The sequence below is a fragment of the Arachis duranensis genome, chromosome 5, assembly GCF_000817695.3.
Source record: "Arachis duranensis cultivar V14167 chromosome 5, aradu.V14167.gnm2.J7QH, whole genome shotgun sequence".
Taxonomy (NCBI): Eukaryota; Viridiplantae; Streptophyta; class Magnoliopsida; order Fabales; family Fabaceae; genus Arachis; species Arachis duranensis.
The window spans coordinates 89713052-89734100 of NC_029776.3; the positions used below are offsets into that span (position 1 = coordinate 89713052).

At 38.6% G+C, this 21049-nt stretch overlaps 1 protein-coding gene and 3 non-coding genes across 4 annotated transcripts; 3 read left to right on the top strand and 1 right to left on the bottom strand.

Moving 5' to 3' along the window:
• Positions 1–3348: 3348 nt before the first annotated feature.
• Positions 3349–4931, bottom strand: LOC107490188 (uncharacterized). Its single transcript, XM_016110962.1, has 3 exons — positions 4319–4931; positions 3892–4238; positions 3349–3783 (listed from the first exon to the last, which is right to left on the bottom strand). The coding sequence occupies exons 1-3, from the start codon at positions 4929–4931 to the stop codon at positions 3349–3351; spliced, it is 1395 nt and encodes a 464-aa protein (XP_015966448.1).
• A 1288-nt stretch (positions 4932–6219) lies between these two features.
• On the top strand, positions 6220–6320 carry LOC127748278 (small nucleolar RNA Z43). Its single transcript, XR_008010220.1, has one exon. It is a non-coding gene; the product is annotated as a small nucleolar RNA Z43 (small nucleolar RNA).
• Positions 6321–6412: 92 nt separating this feature from the next.
• Positions 6413–6536, top strand: LOC127747923 (small nucleolar RNA SNORD14). Its single transcript, XR_008009869.1, has one exon. It is a non-coding gene; the product is annotated as a small nucleolar RNA SNORD14 (small nucleolar RNA).
• Positions 6537–6616: 80 nt separating this feature from the next.
• On the top strand, positions 6617–6744 carry LOC127748277 (small nucleolar RNA snoR86). Its single transcript, XR_008010219.1, has one exon. It is a non-coding gene; the product is annotated as a small nucleolar RNA snoR86 (small nucleolar RNA).
• The last annotated feature ends 14305 nt before the right edge of the window (positions 6745–21049 follow it).

Consider the following 21049-nt stretch of genomic DNA (forward strand, 5'->3'; position numbering starts at 1 on the left):
TTAATGATTTTAATAAATAAAATATTAAAATAAATAAATATGTCAATATTTGTTTATTAATAAATTTATATTTATAATTTATCTAACAAATATATTTTTGTTAATGCAGTCCAACAGAAATTTGTTGGTGCGTAAACTGGATCCGCCACAGACGTGGAACCCGATGGTGAAAAACTATTTACGCGCCACGGGATTCTACCACGTATCGAGGATTGGGGTGATAAGAGAATTTCACCCCTTATTAGCTGCTCTGGTTGAAAGGTGGAAGCCGGAGACTCACACTTTTGTGTTGCCGGTGGGTGAGGTTACAGTAACATTGGAAGATGTCGCACATATATTTGGCTTACCTATCGATGGAGAACCTGTGAGTGGATGGACTGACAGTAGTAATGACTTCGTTCAAAGTTAGAGCATGGCAGTATTCGGACGTGAACCAGTACTCAGTCGTAATTCGAAATCCTATATAAAGCTTGGTTGGGTTCGACGTATCAGAGATGCAGAGCCGTTGGACACTGAAGAGTCCATAAAGAGATACGTCAAATGTCAGATTTTCTCTATATTAGGGTCGACCCTATTCACAGATAAGTCGACCGCATACGCCCACGCGAAGTATCTACCGTTGCTTTGCGATTTCGAGCGGATCCATACTTATAGTTGGGGGTCAGCATGTCTTGCACATCTTTACAGAGCACTATGCCATGCATCACGATATGATACGAAGGAGATGAATGGCCCTCTTAATCTGTTGTTTGTTTGGGCATGGGAGCGAATGCCGTGTCTTGCGCCGGTACCAAAACATACCCTTCCACCTGCAGAGATACCAGTTGCCATGAGGTAAATATTTATGGTTCTTGTCGAATATTATATTCACTATGCATATTTCATTTACGGTTACTTATGTAAATTTTTTCAACGTATGATGTATCAGGTGGAGTCATTCGGAACGGACCACATCGTGGTTAGCGAAGACCGTAGCGAATTTTAGGCATGATATAGACTACATGGAGGTAAATATTTATGGTTCGTGTGATTCCTATTTTCAAACATTAATGTTAGTGTTATGACATACGAATTATATGTGACAGTTTGAATGGCAGCCGTACGAAGGAATGATCATACCCGGTGAGTTACATGGATATCTTGATATGTGTGATACCGTTGCTCCGTTGTTGGCGTTCGAGTGTATCGAATGGCACCCTGCAGAACGAGTGATGCGTCAGTTTGGGTTCGCACAGCCTCCCCCGCTAGGAGCAAGGGACATTCCACTGGACCAGCATTGCCTTGCTCTTCGCAGAGTGCAGCTTCATGACTTGATAGTTTTGCATGGGCCATGGATAGTGGAGTGGAGCAACAGGCGAAACACTCGACTGCAGGATCTACACCCGCTTCCGACCTGGGACTTTACACCAACCTAGGAGTATCAGAATTGGTATGTGCGCTCGTTCGGACATATGCTGAGATTGTCGAAGTATGTTCCTCAGGGCCCAGCTGCACCTCAGCCCCCACCTCAGCATGCAGTGTTTGAATCGTTTCCTTATTATGTACCACAGCCACTGGACCAGAGTCATGGTAGCCATCACAATCACCACAGTGCATCCAACCACCACTCTCAGCACTCTCAGCACAGCCAGCACTCTCAGCACAGCCAACACCCTCAGGGAAGCCACCTGGGCCAATCCAGCCAGTTGCATTAGCCCATACTGACGATTCCATCCGGTGATGATTGGTTTGACTTCTCCGCCGGTGGTCATGGAGATCAGCAACAACAAAATTGGGCCAACGCTAGTTTGGGTGGTTGGTCCGATTTTAGTGCTATGTATTCACCGTCAGGGTCAGCTGATCCACATGGGGCATCAGTCGGTACGACGCATGGTTTGCGGGGTCATGCTTCCGACCACTCGTTAGCGGGTGCGTCGTGTGACAGTAGATTCCTTCGGCGGACATACACATTAGTTGACGAGTACAACCCCGGTGCATCCGCTCCAATAGAGGTAGGTGGGTCGGCCCGTCCGGCAGAGGCAGGTGGGTCAGTCGCTCCAAGTGCAGATGACTGGGATCCAGGGCACCCATATGACCTACGGACGGAGTGAAATCCGTCTGATAGGTATACTTCTTCGCTGCCCGGTCAGGGCATGATGGGTAAGGCACTGAACTGGATGGCTCGTAGGAAGTGACCATTGGGTTGGGTTTTTTAGATTTATTCCTAAGGTTTAATGTAATTCATATTTAATGTTCTGTATGTTGACCGATGTAATTCGTATTTAATCTTTTGTATATTTGCTTCACGAAGGCAGTAAATGTTTATATTAACTTGGTGTTAAACATCAATGGATAATCTCAGATTTGAAAATACAAACACGACTAAGATAAAAAAAAATCAACTGACAAATTGCAAATTTAGAGATATAAACACGATGAAAATCAAACCCTAAACCCCCGCACCACTCGGTCCAGCACGCTGAGGACATCGACTCCAACTATGACCCTGAGCACCACAGAGACGACATATCCGAGGACCACGCATGTCGCGTGAGTCCATTTCATTCAAGTATCTGGTCAATTTCGGGGACCATTCGACGTTCGCCTCAAGGCGGGATTAGAGACCAATGTGGGTCCCTTATATAAAGGCCATGTCTCGGCATCACCTATCGGTGTGAACTCGAATCTATATACCTTACGAACCTCTGTCATCTTGTACACATCATGCACATACAGCTGCCAATCGAGACGCTGGTTAGCACAGCTAGCAATAACATGGCAACATGGTATTCTTTCCACCTGAAAGTGCCCACAGTCACACCTTCGTCGCGCAAGATCAACGACTGACACCTTTCCGCTAGTCATTTTGCGTACCTCAAATACCTCATTCCGTCTGTCAAAACGGTGCACAACTATATTTCCAACCTGATGCATATTTGCCTCAATCCGCTGTTGTGCGAATACGGAATAGGTAAATCCAGCATGCTTGCGTTCGTGACTCTCGGCACTCTTCCACGTAAAAAGTTCATTTAACCGATAATATGTTGCTTGGACTAGTGCCAACACAGGTAGATTACGGGCACCCTTCAACACTGAGTTAATGCACTCGACAAGGTTTGTCGTCATATGGCCTCATCGATGTCCTTAGTCGAACGCCAATACCCAATGTCTAAGTCCGATGTCGTCGCACCACCTGGCATATGCCTCGCCTCGCTCTTCCAACCTCTTATAGTTGATGTTATACTTCTCCACCGTTCTTGAATACCCGATGTTGACCACAAGCTTTTGCAAGTGAGGGACTTTGAATGCTCGTAGGAAGTTGCTGCCGATGTACCTTATACAAAACATCCACCATGCTCTTGGAGGTTGCTAGTCATCTCCGAAACGATTTACTGCTACCCGAATTGACTCATGCCGGTTTGAGATCATTCCCACACCGTTTTTTCTGACAACATGCATTCGCATATTCCTGAGAAAGAAGTGCCACGCGTCGGCTGTCTCCCCTTCCACCAAGGCAAAAGCGATAGGCACAATATTCTGGTTCCCGTCTTGTGCAACAGCGACCAGAAGTGTACCTTTGTACTTTTCATATATGTGTGTGCCATCAACCTGAACTAGGGGCTTACAGTGCCTAAATGCCCGAACGCATGTATTGAAACTCCAAAATACGCGATGAAGTATTTTTATCCCTTGTGCCTCCTCATTCCCGTTGTACAATGGCCATGTTTCTATTTGGACAACTGACCCAGACATCTTCTGAACCACAACCGAGAGCCACCATGGCAAGGCTTGGTAACTCTCCTCCTAATCACCGAAAACCTTCGCTATGGACTTCGGCTTTGTCAACCAAGTCTTTCGGTAACTGATGGTATAGTTGAACCTTGACTAGACTTCGGCTATTATAGATTTCACCTTGATGGATGGGTCAGTCTCGACCAACGGCCTTATAGCCTCAGCAACTGTATCCGAGTCCAACTTCAAATGATCCTGTGAAATCACTCCCATTGAGCACGTGTACCTACCGTTGTATCTGCGTATCTCCCAACAACCTTTTTTCCTTATCAAGCTGGCTCGGATAAGCCAGTCGCACCCACGCCCATACATCTTGCATTTTGCATAGAACGTCTGTGGCTCAGACTCATACACGTCGTAGTCAACTCCTCTAGCGATAGTGTAACTTCTAATTGCTGCCACGACCGTCTTTCTAGAACTGTATTCCATTCTAATCCGGAACTCTCCATCCTCAGGATTAGCAACGCCTACAGAAAGTAGAAATCATCGTTTATTAATCAATCCAATGCATAAATTAACAACAAGGTATTATTTAGTCATCACGCACCTATGTTTGAATATTCCGGAAACTCCGGTGCATGCATGGCGTCGAGATCCACCTCACGCATAAAAGGTGGCATGGTCATCGGTTGACTGATCGAGGGATGAACCACTACATTCTTCGCTGCTGTCTCAACTCCCACATCACCATCCTCATCTTCGTCTCCGGCTTCATAAGTGGCTTCGAAGTCCTCTTCACTGTCACTGTTCATTCCCTCGTACACTGCAGCTCTATCATCCGCCACCTCTAAATCATTTTGAGTCCCTTCTGCCTCTACAGTTTCAAACTCAACATACAGCTCAATCTGTGGCTGTCGCATCTGAGTCTGTCGATGAATTTGAAATATATTCTGCATACTCACTTCGTCTGTGATTGGCATGGTATCAAACTGTATTAGACCACCAAAAACTATAACCGGATTCCGGTACAGAATTCTGCTCACTCTCATTAACATACTGTTCTCCATGCTTTGACAGAGACCATTATGAAGCTCCATTAACGTCATGGTGCATGGAACCACAAACGAAAATGGATTCTGGCACACAAACCTCATTCCCTCATGAGTATTATGTATTATCTCACCGTCGCGATACACCACCAACTTTGCGGTACCCTCCATTACCCTTAAAACACACTCAAAGGACACTCATACACTCTTACTCAGAATGAAAATGGACTCGAGCACTGCCTTATATAGAGGAGAGTTTTCACCACGCCCCCACGTGTTGACTGTCTCAGCCAATCACAGCTTGCCACGTGTCAAAACGCCCCGCGTGTTGATTCATCACGCCTCCCACGTGATACATCCACATCAGCACGTCCCCCACGTGCTACTCTAGCCAGCCAACCATCTTCAGCCAGGTTATCACGTCCCCTGCGTGATGACGTCATCACGCCCTCTGCATGGTGCCTGTTCGTCCAACCACATGCTGCCACGTCATCTTCACGCCCTCCACGTGTAGCAGGCACTACGCCCCCCTGCGTGTTGGCCTTGGACCAGAGGCATTCACCTAGACGTAAAACACATTTTTCCTCCATAAACAATCAAAACACCAACTTACAAACCATATTCAAATTTTTTAACCAAAAAAAATAGAGTTTATGGAGTAGCAAAAGTGGTAGTAATTATGGAAGAAAAATAAAAAAGAAAGAGAAAAGAAAATAGTATTTATGAAATCATCAACAAAAACTTAAAAATTAAATATTTTTATCAAACAAAATATATCTTATATGAATATAATTTTATGATTTATCATCATAAATAGTTATTTACTTGGATTTAAAAACTAGAAACTTTTTCTTCCTAAAGTTCTTGATGATTTTAAGGAGGCATAACTTTAGGCACGTGTTGCCTAGTTCTTTGAACACATAGACTTCTTCATGTAATTTTGGTTCGAATCGTTATAACTCGAGTTATTTTGTTATCGAGTAAGATTATATAAATAAATTTAATTTTAAAACAATGATAGTTAAAATATTTTATATAATTATTTAATTATATTTATTTTATTAGATAATTATTGATTTGAAATGTAATATTATCTAATATAATGTATATGTAAAATAACTGACTTATTATGATATCAAAATTAAATTATATATTAGATTATACATTTTAGAGATTAATTTTCTTTTTCATGCGTGTTAAATAAACGATGAGTGATTTTTGTTAACATAGTTAAGTAGCGGCGCACCTTCCTAACTCTGGAAACCCTAATTCACCAAAAGCCTCCCTATAAAGCACCACTTATCGCTCTCTCCCAAATTCATTCATTCACGCCTCAACCCTAGTCGATCTCTTAATTCTCTCCATCTCCTCTCTGCAATAGATCGTAATTTTGTCATTGTATCTGTTCATTAGGCTCTGACTCTGCTGGGTATCGTGTCCAGTTTCAAAGCATAATTGGGGGCAATGACGATTTGAATGTTATTAAGGTCTCGTTCGTCGTAATTGGCCATGTTGGCCTTGCCGACCATCCTGATATATCACCACCCATATTCCGAGTCCCTTTCGTATTCTCAATTTCTTTCTTTCTTTTTATCAATTGCATTAGGGTTTTACGGATTTTGTCATTTATGCTTGAGTAATGCGATTTATGCGTCCGATGATGATAAATCCAAAGGCTTGTTTCTCTAAACATTCGCAGTGGCCGCCTAAGAGCTTTCGCCTTCGCCAGGCTTGAGAGCTAGTGCTGCTTTAATCCTTCCTTGGATGTCTGAGGGCAGTTTTGGTATTACGAACTCTTTTTTCGCTATTCTGTAATGTTCATTTTTTTGTTATGTTGAATAAAAAGCCAATTTGCAGAGCAAGAGCGTCTTCAATCAAATGGCGCGACTTGCCTTGAAGGTTGGCGATAACAATGGCAATGGCGATTCTCCGTGCCTATCAAATCCTTTTGTTTTGATCTTGGCCTCGAACAAGTCGCTACATTTTGTTTTTCTCGTTATTATTATTATTATACTCTTTTCCTTTCAGTTTTTACAAACTAAGCTAATGTGAATTTTTTTCATTTACGAGGTTCTATTCTTGACTAATGACTATACAGAATTTTATTTAGATAAGTTAGTTCTTTCAAGGTTTTTTATATTTAAATAAATATTTATTGTGTTTCGTTGGGACCTTAATGGCCAGATTTGCTCTTAATGCAGAAAGTAATCTCGGGTTTATATGGTGCTACAAGATGAAAATTTAGGGCATGGAAACAGAGACACCTATTCTCCGTCTGCTGTAATTTAAGCCATATTATTCAAATTAGCCCTTAAAATGTGTCTTGATTATCAAATTGGAGCCTTGATATTTTAGCTGGTCCAATGAGGACCCAAATTAAGAATCTTGACTTTTCTTAGCAATAACTAAATTGCATTGCTATATAACCCCCAAATATTATTTTTCACAAGTACTTAACCAGCAATAATTTGCATCATAACCACCTTGGCTATCGACATTCGTGTCCGGCACTTGTCCTAAATCACCCTTATTGTCATTATTTAGTACAATGAAATTTATGTGTTAGATTCATCTTATACTAGCAAGGATATTTTTAGTGTTTCCTCTGTTTGGGTTTTTGTCTCGCTTTGTGACTTGAAGGTTTGTTCATGGCTAATTTTCTTTACATGCTCTTCCCATCACATGTACGTAACCTGTTTTACAACCTATTCATTAACATCTTCACCCAATCCATATTCTTTTATCACCAATGCCTTTCTCATTTAATCCTTTCCATGTATAATCTAATTATTCTTTCTATATTCTACTCGATCTTTTCTCTTCCTTTCTTTCCACAATAAATCTCTCAATCTTGCTTCTATCAATCCATCCCTTCTTTTTTTAATTACTGTATTTGAGTGATGACAGGGAGGCTCATTGCCCTACAAATCATGATGGTGATGGCGATGAGGAGGTGGTGATTGTTTTGAAAGAAATAGTTATATCTGAAGGGATTTAGATTTGCACTAAAAGTTTGTTTGGTGGTATTTTTGTTGATAGATTTTTTTTATTGGCTCATTAGAAAATGCCCTATTTTCGATATGGTTTAAACCAGAGGAATTTAGGGTAGCGGAAAAAGGTAACAATCGATTCTAATTCTTTTTTGAAAAGGAAGCCGACGTTACAAGGATTAAAAGGGTAGCTCTTTGGCTCTTAAAAAACTATATTCTTCATGTTCAAAGATGGAACCAATCAGGAGAGGTATCTGAAAACGTGATATATATCTTTTCAATTTGGGCTCAGTTTTAGGGGCTGCCAGAGTAGTTCCAAGACGTTGGGGGTGGGTAGAAAATTGGGGGGTCATTTGGTAAACATAAGTCACATTGACTTATTTGAAGGAGGGAAGGAGGCACGCATTATTAAAGAAAGGGTGGAAATCAACGGTAATAAGAGACTTTGGAACACTCTAAAAATTGTGGGTCTGGATCGAAAAACAGTGGAAATAGGAATCATATATGAGCGAATAGGAATTTTCTGCACCTATTGTGCTATGTTGGGACATGATACCAAGCATTGTCAAGACTTAAGTTGCGACTCTACTAAGAATAACCTATAGGAGGATAAGGTTGATGAATCGCTCAAAGTGGATAAAGACTTGAATGGAAGGAAATGCCAGGTAGTTCACAACAGATTGGTGCAAATGTTGGTTCCTCTCAGCCAAGGAAAAAGCCTCTTTTTTCATGGTTATTTGGCAATCAAAACATCAGGCTCCCTCTAACTTAGAGTCTAGGGTGGAACGAGAGGGTGATTTGGAGGATATTGGTAGAATCTCTTCTAGCAATGCTACCCTATTGGTTCTGGTTGATATTTCGAATGCCTTGACGCACGATCAACAGATAATTGCCTCTTCTAAAAGATCTAGTATTGGTGTTAAAAAAGTGAGTATGAAATAACTTGCCAGACAAAACAGCTTTCGTAACAAGTCTTTTATAGGGAGTAAATGGAGGAATGGAGGAAAGGAAAACCCAGAATAGATGAAGAAGTGTTTTGATGCTCCACGAACCATGAAGTTGATAGGTTAGAATTATAAGGGTTTCAGGAGACCCCTAACATTCCACAATTTTAAAAGAATTTGTAGATCTTAGTATAGAACGAGGGGTGGAAATTTAAATTATTCTTTCCTGTCAGAGTTAAAGATCCAGTTAAAAATGAAATTTGGGGAGTTGTACGGGTGCATTTTAAGTACGTCGGATCAGACACCGGCCACTCAATTTGAAAAATTATCATCACTTTTTTAGAAACTGTAGAATCGTTTTTTTGTCCTCGAAAATTTTAATACTATTATAAGTCCCTAAGAGAAGGATGGCGGGGGAATTAAATCTACTGCTTCCATGACTGTCTTTTTTGGGTTCATTAATGAAAATGACTTGGTAGACTTGAATATGATTGAAAGACCATTTACTTGGTACAACAAGAGAAAAGGGCAAGAGTTAATTCAAGAATGGTTAGATCACGTTATGGCTGATGATGTGTGGATCAATTTCTATCTGGCAGTTGACTCAAATCTCCCATTGAAAATATCTAAAAGAAGCTTCAAGTTCTAGAAATGCTAGTGTGGTATGAAAGGGGTTAGGTAGTTGATAGTAAAAATTTGGAGTGTTGTAATTACAAGTTTACCAATGTTTATACTGGTTGAAAAATTGAAGCTTTGCCAGTATCATTTGGTTTAATGGCAGTAAAAAATCACATTAACTCAACAAATCACATTCAGGAGCTGAATGCTAGTACTAAGAAGTTGCGGGGTTTAGGAGTACAAGGAGGGAATCAACTAGATGAACTTGAACGAATGGTAGAGGCTGTCCACATTTGGGAGGAAAATTTTTAGAAGGATAAGTCATGAATTAAATGGTTACAACTTGGTGATTGGAACACAAAATTCTTTCATTAACATTTTCAAGTAAGAAACTGAAGAAACAAACTTTGGAGACTAATTTAGAATTACCGTGTAATTGCTACCTCTTATAGAGACATTGCAATAGTGGTGGAAAGGTATTTTCAAGAGATTTTTACATCAGATAACCCTACTGATCCTAGTCATGCTTTTGAAGAGTTTGAGGCTAAAGTTACACCAGCTATGAACCGTAAACTAATTTGGCCAATTTTAATGGAAGAAGTTAAACGAACTACTTTTAGTGTACACCACCAAAGCGCTCCAAGTGAGGATGGTTTTATTGCAAAATTTTTTCATTTCTATTGGGATATAATTGGTGGGGATGTATTTCGTGCAGTGAAGAGTTTCTTTATGGGTAGTTGAATACTGAAGAGTTTTAACCATACCCAGATTTGTCTTATTCCAAAAATTCCAGATGTTAAGGATATGACATAGGTGAGGGCTATCAGCATGTCCTCAGTGTTCTATAAAATTATTTCAAAAGTATTAGTTTATGGATTGCAAGGAATTATGAATTCTCTTATTAGTCCGAACCAAAGTGCTTTTGTAAAAGGTAGGCTCATTTCTGACAATATCTTAGTTGCTCATGAATGTATGCATTACCTAAAGAATAAAAGGAGGGGTTTAGAAAATGAAATGGAAGTTAAGCTGGACATGAGCAAAGCCTATAATATAGTTGAATGACAATTTTTGTGATTATTCTGAAGAAATTTGGTTTTGTTTCTCAATGGATTGGATGGATCTGGAAAGTCATCATAATTGTTTCTTACTCAGTTATTGTGGAAGGACATCCTTTTGGTTTTTTTAAACCAAATAGGGGCATTCGACAGGGTGATCTCCTATTCCCATATCTTTTCTCTTCTGTGTAGAAGGAATTTCCTTCTTGCTATACAAGGCTAAGCAAAACAGTATTATCCGTGGAATTTAGATTAACATAAGATCTCTTAAGGTGAATCACCTACTATTTGCATACGAGTTAATTCTCTTCAATAAAGCTACTGTTGACAACTGCCAGCACATTATTGACTTGTTAGATGACTATGAGGGGTTTAGCGGGCAGAAAGTTAATCTGATTAAATCGGCAGTATTTTTTAATAATAATATTTCTCGCCCATTGCGGCAAACCTTGGCAGCCCCACTTCACATTCGTAATATAGGAGAGCAAGATAAATATTTAGGACTACCTTCTATAGTCCAGAGATCTAAAAAGACCACTTTTGGGATGATTAAAGATAAAGTTAAAAAAAAGGGTGGAAGGGTGGAAGCGAAAACTGCTTTCAGGTGAGGGTAGACACGTCCTTATCAAAGCAGTTGGGGAAGCTATCCCTATCTGCAATCTTCCTTGTTTTAAACTACCAGATAGTCTTATAATTGAGATCTATGAAATTTTATCTCAGTTCTGGTGGGGACAAAAGAGAGGGGAGAGAAGAATGTTTTAGATAAGTTAGGATAGTATGACGCGACCCAAGAAGAAAAGGGGTCTGGATTTTAAGGACCTTCGATCTCAGAATTTAGCACTTTTGAAAAAGCAGTGTTAGAGAATAGCTACCAGACCAAACGCTCTACTAACTAAGATGCTGAAAGCAAAGTACTACAGATACCAATCTATTATGGAGGTAGAAGTGAGAGCAGTACCTTTGTGGGGTTGGAGAAGTGTCTTGGAGGGGCGTAAAGTCCTTGAGAAAGGCTTGTTCTGAAAAGTAGGTTCAGGAAAGAGTATCCGTGTTTATGTAGATCCATGGCTATCATCCCCTCATTTCCATTGTGCTCTTAAGCAGTCTGCAACAACAAGGCAACATGTAACTTGGGTAAAAGAACTCCTAACTCAGAACAAGGAGTGGAATAATCAATTAATACAATCTTTGTTTCCTTCAGAAATTGTTCAAAGTATTCTTTCAATTAATATTGAAGAATGAGAAGACTAAATATCTTGGATTTTTTACAAGTCTGGTAATTACGAAGTAGTATCAGTATATCAAGTGGTTTACCATTTTCAGCATCCACTAATTGAGTTCTATCCACCTATAGCTCAATGCAGTGATATTTGGAAAGACTTGTGAAGATGAGGTTATCCCCAAGTATCAAATTCTTCCTCTGGCGTGCCCTCCATGGAAGACTTTTTGTCTTATTGAATCTTCAACGGTGAATTCTTTCAATTTCTGCGATTTGCCTCCAGTGTCAGGTAGAGGAGGAATCTATTATGCATTGGTTATTCATATGCAATAAGGCAAAAAAAGTATGGCTCAGAAGTCCATTTGCAGGTGTGACGATATGAGAAGAGGAAGAGAAACTCTATCGGTGTTAGAGGAGGAAAAAATCTTACCTAGCGAAGAATGGGGTTATCAACAAAACTTGCTCCTAGTTGGCATCATGTGTTGGAATATTTGGAGAGTTCGAAACCACTTGGTCTTTGAACACAAAGAAACTCCACCGGAAGAGATAGAATGAGCTTCTCGAAGATTATTGATGGAACTGGTAAATGTCCACTCAATTCCCTTTTAGTAAAACATTCAGGGTTAAAGCCCTCTTTTTAGATTCTCTCCTTTCATTATGCCTCTTTTATAATTCTTTTCTTTTATTATTTTTCTTTATAATTCATTACGAGAGTTGTTTGGGAGTTCCCATTCTCTTTTTTTAATCCTTAATGGACCCATTGTATTCCTTTGATTATGAAATGAATACCTTTTGTCTTTAGAAAAAAAAAAGGAAGAATTACTTTTAAAGTAACAAATAAGCAGTAAAATAAATGTTTAATTATTTTGATGGTCTTTATAGTTTTGTCAAATTTTCAATTAAATTTTTACATTTTTTAATTGAGTTTCTGAACAAATATTTTTTTAAATTAGGCTTCTCTTGCCATTAAATGTTATAAAAAATATTAAAAAAAATAAATTTACCATTATACTCATTTTTTATTCTTAAAAATCACTCATTTAATTACCCTTCCCTCCCATAATTTTTTGGACCTTCGCCCAATGTCTCATCTAACCCGACCCAACCTGCAATTTCTCTTTACCGCATCTCTCCAATCTCCGTCCTCAAGGTCTCCACTTCCTCCTCCTTCGTTGTCGACATCGTCGACCACATCACCATAAACCCTACTATTGTCGAGGAATTAGTCAACACGATCCGGTTCCTCGCAATCGATGCCGTTGAGAAAATGTTCTGTGTGGGATGAAGAGCTGGTAGTTCTACCTCCATGAATGGGTGTGGCAGAATTGGGAGGAGCGAGGGTGAAATCAGAAAGGAGAGAAGGTGCCAAAAATAATAGTCAAAATTTAAGAATTCAACATGGTAAAAAAATTGTACTCGAATCGATGGACTAATTCTCCAAGGTGATATTTGATATCTATCAACTTTTTTAAGACGATACTGCTCTTTACTAGCAACATCAGTATTTTTTTTATACAATGAATAAATTGAAATTATTATTTGTACATAGGTATATGTTATTATATGAAGAATTTCAACTGCAAACATTTAATTTTCATTGTGGTCATAAGCTCTCTTTTCAATAGCACCTTCTTCAGGCTAATAATGGAAAAAAAATATTAAAGATTAGGAATACAACATAGATAAAAATTTAAGAAACAGAATGCATAAAAATGGAGGAAGGTGAGAGGAGTGATATCTTCAATTTAAAAATAAAATATTTTATTAAATCAAATATTTTTGTTATGGTAGAGACTTAATTAAAAAATGATTTAGAAATCTAATTGAATGAAAAAAAGTATAAGGACTTCATTAAAAATTTAAATAAATTATATGAATTAATAAAATAATTAAACCTAAAATAAAAGAAAAAATATGTCTTACTGATTCTTGTAATAATATTTGGTAGCCTTGGGTTACGTATATGGGTAGATATAGACCGGACTACTCGATTGGGGTTCATGACGGGCTCATAACTTTGTGGAACTCATGACGGGCTCATAATTTTGCGGAACTCGTGACTTGACTCATTTTAGACTTAGCTCGTTTTATTAAACAGGTTAGACTTGGACTTTTTGTAAAACCTATTAGCTAAAAAAGGTCATGTCTTAGGCTTTAAAAAAAGCATACAAAGTTCGTTGAGCCGACACGTCAAAATATTTTTTTATAAAAATAAGTTATTCTTAATTTAGACTTTCAACTTTTCACTTATATTAAATGCAAAACAAAATTAAAAAGAATAAATAGTCAATATTAAGGTGAATTTTATGGTGCAGAAAAAGAAAATCTTTTACACATACATTAATGTGTTGTCAAAATATATTACTACAAGTGTTTAGAGTAAGAAAAATTGAAGACAATTTCTGAACAATTTCAGCAAGCTACAGTGTATATTGTTCCCTTATGCATTTGTGTTAGCTTAATTTGTAAACTTGATTGAATTATATTTCATTAGTTCTAAGTGACATGAGAATGGGCCTTGGTTAAAGATGATTGTTTTTGTTTTTCATAAAATTGTGTAGATTATGGGTCAGGCAAGTTGAGTTTATTTGGGCATTTGGTATTTTTTTACAAGAATAAGGCTTTGTCTACGAATATATTGATTGGGCACTAACTTTTTGTTTTGGACTATGAGATATATAGGTAATGGACCTTGACCTTAGTCTAGGAAAGAATACAAAACACGTCTGACATAAAAAAAAATTAATATAAAAGTTAAAACCCAAAAAGAAAAATATAAAGGAACATATTCTAAGATAATTTATGAGTAGTGTTACAGTATTTTAGTATATGGTGTTAACGTATAATAATAATAATAATAGTAATCGGTAATAATAATTTTTTTTACGCTATATGGTTGTTTATTTTGATAACAATAAATGTTAATAAAATTAAAAAGTTAACAAATAATATTTAAAAGTAATAAAAATAATATCGACAGTAATAGTAAATTTATAATAATGTTAGAAGATAATAATAATAGCAGTAAGAATAATATAACAAAAATAATAATAACTATAATAAATTGTCCACAACTATTACTACTACTAGTAGTCAAATGTATAAGGTTTATGAGTTATAATTTAATGTAGGATTTAGAATATAAATAGAATTGAAGATTTATATAATTTATAGTGCTAGGATATATATGTTATGATTTAGGGTGCATGGTCTAAGTGTTTGAGCTTTAATATTTAGGAGTTAAAGTATATAATTTAGAGTTATTTGACAATAAAATAAGATTAACGGTATATAATAGAATATGATATCAACCGAGTATTTAGAGTTAAGAATTTATTAGGGCAATTTACTATAATAAATAATGTAGCCTCTAATATTATTGGAATGCATAAAATGGAAAACAGATATCCAAATGTATTTTTTTCATAATTTATGTAAACCACAATAGGAGTATTGACAAACCCCAATTTGACGGTTTGTTTTGTATTAAATTTAGAGTGTCTTGATAACCTTTTGTCACATTTAGCCTATGAATTAGCATGGTTTTGTTATCTCTCCCATATTCGTGCTTAAGTGTAAAAACATGCTTTTTGAGCCTTATTTTGATGAATTCTAGTTTCTCTTTGATTCCACAAGATGCCTTGATGTGTTTGCTAGTAATCTCAGGTTGAAATAGGCTAGGCATGGATCAAAGGAAGCAAGGAATGAAGCATACAAGTGGAGGGAAGCACAAAAAGCCAAAGAATTGATCCAGGCCATGCACGCGCACGCGCACAAGGCGCTCGCGCGCACATTGCGAAACAGGCCAAGGACGCGCACGCGCCGATGGTGGCACATGACCTCATTAATGTAACACGTGCCTGGCGATTTTGGAAGGTTTTCAGCAACCAACTTTGGCGCCAAAATGCATATAAGAGCCAAGGATTGAAGGGGATTGACACACATTCACACCCATAGACTAATTAGGGGACCATTAGTATAGTTTAGTTTTAGAAGTAGTTTCTAGAGAGAGAAGCTCTCACTTCTCTCTAGAATTAGGATTAGGATTAGGATTAGTTCTTAGATCTAGGTTTTAATCTTTGCTTTCTTCTACTTCTACATCTCAATTCTTTGTTGCTACATTCATCTTCTTCTATTCTTTTGTTGTAATTTCCTTTATGATGTTCTTATACTTTGTTGTAGATCTACTATTGTTCCTTCCATTTTCTTTCAATTCAATAAGAGGTAATTCATAATAATTGTTCTTCTTTGCTTTTCCATTGTTGATCTCTTGCCTTTGTAGTTAGATCTCTCTTTAATCCTTGCAATTTATGTTGTTTACTTTTATTGCCTTTTATGTGTTTGTTGAAATGCCTCTTCTAGATATAGTATAGATTTTGTTCCTCTTGGCCTAGGTAGAGTAATTAGTGACTCTTGAGTTATCTAATTCCTTTGTTGATTGATAATTAGAAGTTGCTAATTGATTTGAATGCCTCTAAAGCTAGTCTTTCCTTTAGGAGTTGATTAGGACTTGAGGAATCAAATTGATTCATCCACTTGACTTTCCTCCATGGTTAGAGGTTAACTAAGTGGGAGTAATGGATAATTTGTTATCACAATTAAGGAGGATAACTAGGATAGGACTTCTAGTTCTCATATCTTGCCAAGAGCTTTATTAGTTGTTAGGTTTTTTCCCTTGCCATCTATAATTCTTGTCCATAATCTCAAAAACCCCAAAATAACTCACAACCAATAACAAGACACTTTATTGTAAATCCTAGGGAGAACGACCCGAGGTTTGAATACTTCGGTTTATAGATTTTAGGGGTTTGTACTTGTGACAAACAAATTTTTGTATGAAAGGATTATTGCTTGGTTTAGAAACTATACTTCGACGAGATTTTATTTGAGAAATTCTAAACCGTCAAAAATCGATTCGTCAAGTATCGCGGTTTACAAATGTGCGTAATTTACAACAGAGGTGTCGCAAATTACTTTGAAAAAAACATCACATAATTCGCGGTAGGGGTGTCGCGGTTTATGTGTGTTTTGAATTTTGTGCATAAACTACTACAGAGGTGTTGCAGTTTATGCTTTGTCAACTTTGCCTATAAATACCAAGTAAGATAGAGAGTGGGTCATTTGAGGAGAGATATTTTCATTCTTTCACAAATTGATAGTGAGAAGAGCTTGTTGGTTCTAGTCCACTGCTCTGGTAAAATTAAAAAAAGTAATAGGCATGGTGTTAAGTTCACGGATAAAGGACCGCTGAGCATTTTTATCCGTTCGACGGATACTTTGTCGGATCTGAAGAGGAATATATTGCAGAAGGCATGGTTGTGCGGGGCCAAGTTGGTGAAGAATGTGTTCTACAAGATTCCGATGGCGATTGTGTCAAGTGGTGTGCATTATGAAACATTTGTCATAAGGTCGGATGAAGACATGGGGGTCTTGTTTCATTGTCGGCGGAGTTTTCCGGAGGTGAGAATACACGAGTTGTTTGCCAAGTTAGAAGACCGAGTGAACAGTTTCAGGACTTCAGCGCCAAATCCTCAGTCGACGACGGTGGGGGGTGCTTTTACTTCGATGCCTGTCATTGCACCTGGTTGTCTCCTAGCTGCACCTTCACTTGCTTTAGCACCGGCAGCTAGGTCACATGGTTTGATTACTGGTCTTGTTGGTGGTGGTGAGCCAGATCACGTTGAGGACACGATGTGGGACGATGATTCGGACGATGAGCTGGATCACATATCAGGGGATAGTGAGGAGGACACTCCAGTGCCGCCATCTGCACTTCATGGGCCATCCAGTTCTGGGTCCCACCAACAACCGCCGCATTTCTCGACGCTTAACTTGGAAGCAGTGAGTCAACAACCAGATGATGCACACACCTTCAGATACCAAAGATTACACGACGACAATGCTTCTGATGAATTTTAGATTGGTCAATCCTTCCAGACTAAGGAGGAAGCTTTTATGAGTGTTAAGGATTATAGCATTCGTCGTGGAGTTCAGTATCAGGTTATGGAATCTGATCATCTGAAATATGTTGGGAGATGCAAGGAGTTTAGAATCGGCTGTACTTGGATGATCTGCGTGGCACTTCGGCAGCGCAAGGGTACCTGGGAGGTTAGAAGGTACAACGGAGTCAACACTTGCCTGGCTACATTGATTTCGAGTGACCATCGACAACTCGATTACCACGTAATTTGTGCGAGGATCTATCCGTTGGTTAGGGCGGATGCAGCGGTTACCATAAAGGTGTTGCAAGAAGCTACTGAGTCAACCTACGAATTCAGGCCTAGTTATAGGAAGGTGTGGAAGGCAAAGCAGAAGGCAGTCGCGCAAATTTACGGGGATTGAGAAGAGTCGTATACGAAGTTTCCCTGGTGGATCCTTGGGATGCAAGCAACGATGGACGGAACCGTAACTTGTTAAAGACTTCTCCAGTGCGTGTAGGCGGTGAGGTTGATGAGTCTACAGACTACTTTCACCGACTTTCTGGACATTCCATCCATGCGTTGAGGCTTTCAAATATTGCAAGCCACTAATCAGCGTTGATGGAACGCATCTGTATGGGAAGTATGGCGGGACTTTGCTTTTGGCTATTGCGCAAGGTGGTAACTCAAACATATTGCCAATTGCGTTTGCACTTGTTGAGGGAGAGAATGCTGAGTCGTGGGCTTTTTTCTTGTCCTACTTGCGTCAACATGTGACCCCACCGGAAGGGACTCTGGTGATCTCTGACAGACACAACGGCATTAAGGCTGCACTCGAGGCACCAGACAGTGGTTGGAAACCGCCTCATGCATATCGAGCGTATTACATTCGACACGTTGCAGCTAATTTTGCTCTCATTTTCAAGGGTCAGGATGCAAGGTGGATGCTTGTGAATGTGGCGTATGCTAAGACTGAGGCCGAGTTTGAGTACTGGTTTGATATTATGAGGACTGAGAATCCGGCCATGTGTGACTGGGCCAACCGACTAGAGTATGATAAGTGGACCCAACACCAAGATGGAGGCAGACGGTTCGGCCACATGACGACGAACATATTTGAGTGTGTTAGTTCTGTACTGAAGGGGACACGGAATCTGCCGGTTACTGCACTTGTCAAATTCACATATGGGAGGCTAGCAAAGCTTTTTGTCGTCTGAGGGCAGATAGCATAGGCATAGTTAGGATCAAGTCAACGGTTTTGCCAGGTGCTGGTGAAAGCGATAGAGTGCAACCTGAAAGATGCGAGGTGCTTCACGGTTACTCTGTTCGACAGACATCAGTCTGAGTATACCGTGACTGAGATGACTCCTACCGGTAACTTCTCGCTTGGGAAGTATCGGGTTTCCCTCAGAGATCGCACTTGTTACTGCGGGTACTTTCAAGCTCTCCATTACCGGTGCTGCCATGTGAATGCATGCTGTCCTCAATCCCGGTTAGACTGCGCTACGTACATCCATAAGGTTTATACCATGAGTAAGGTGTTCAGCGTATACCGGATGGGGTTTTTGCCCCCTATTCCAGAGGGTCTGTGGCTTATAGGGTTTAGAGTTTAGGGTTTTTGCCCCCTAAACCCTAAACCAAACCCGCATAACATTCTCCTATATCATAATGTCACAGTATTTTTTTTACCAATGCCATGGTGCTTTTTTTTTTGTCAGGGTCCAGCCCAACAAACAAACCCAGACCACAGAAAACCAAATTCCCAACCATATGACCCAATCCGGCATTGGAAGATCTCTCCTTCCCTAATTTGTCACTGTAGCTCCTTAGTCCTTACATATGCTGCCTCCATTCCAATTCTATATGCTGCCTCCATCCCATTCCAATTCAATTTCCACTATTGCAAAAAACAATCACAATGACAATAAAAAAGTCCAAACACCTCTAGCCCAATATCTTTTAAATTAATTACTCACGCTAAACTAAACTAATTAACATAATTTAGCAAAAGTCAAAATGTATTTTATGTCAACTGCTTCTGTAATATTTGTCTTCAACCAATATTTATTTTAGATATTTGTCAAAATCTTAAGGTAACAGTAATAAAATACATGTGTAGAAAGAATTTTCCTTCTACACCCTAGACCTCACCCAATATTAATTAAGATAGTAGTTTTTTTGTTCAAAGAAAAAGTTTATAAATTGTAATTATAGTTATGATATGTGACTACGGATTAATATATAAATATATTTTTTTTACAAATTATGAATTATAAATTTTAGAATCTATTTAATATCAATTTTGATTTTTTTTAAGTTTATTATTTTTTGAGTTCTAATCACAAAATAGACTTTTTAAATAGGTTCGTGGGCTTATATAACTTAAAATATACCAAACTTTAAAAAATCTATAAAAATAACAGATATAAACTTAAACCATTTTATTTACGATATAAGTCAGATTCATCAAAATCAAAATTTAGCTTGGCTCAATATATTTCCATCCCTAATTACGTACTTGTACTACATCCATCATCTATGAATTATTGAGTACAATAGTAGTACTAATGAATCTTAAGTCATGCAATGTGTATTTGTCAATGAACAAGTATGTATGTACTTAGACATTCCAAATTTTATTCTCATTCAACAAATACGAAAAAGATAGTTTAATTAGAAAAGAATATGCGCTAAAGTTTCAAATCGAGTTAATAGTCTAAATCGTCCCTAAAAGATATCCCGATTTCCATTTTCGTTCTTGAAAGATAAATTTAATCAAAATTGTTCTCGAAAGATTTAAAATTAATCACGTTAGTCCTTCTGTCTATTCTGTCACTAACAACATTAATTTTGCTGACGTGACACGTTAGTTTTTTTTGTCTTTTTGGTCATGGGCTATTAAACCCAAATACAGAAACAGAATCCTAACTACCCAGAACCCGACCCACCCGTACCCGCCCCGAAAATCCCTCATCAACCCGTCTGAGTAGCTTCGAGCCTCCATTTCTGTCCCGTTGCAACACAACCCTCACAATGGTGGTTCTTCAAGCATTCCTTCATCATCCTCAGTTGGCAAGCCATCACATCTTTGAGCTATTCCCCATTCGATAGCAGGTATTATGTTCGATAACTGGTCGTTTGCTCCAGTCCCCTCTTAACCGAGGATTCAGGTGAAGAATCTTCGGAGGATCTTCCCCTTCAACTGACTTTAGTCCTTGTAACTTAACCATGAACTGTGAAACTGCAACCAATCCATCACTTTTCCTCAACTTTTCAAGCTTAAGAACATATTCCTTATGAGCAAAATGGGTTGTCCCCACCACATGAATTGAGGAACCTGCTGCTCGCCCTGCAAGGTAGAAACATCAAGCCATCTCTCTTCTGCAATTCATCCCTAGTCATTGATATCCAAGAAGGACAGGACTCAGACTTTCCTTCAATGATAAATTTCTCTCCAAACTCCACGTCATCAGCTGTGTCTAATTCTCCTCAAGCTTTCAGCCCCAATGTCTATGCCTCATCTGCCATTCTCTCAAGCACAGATAAAT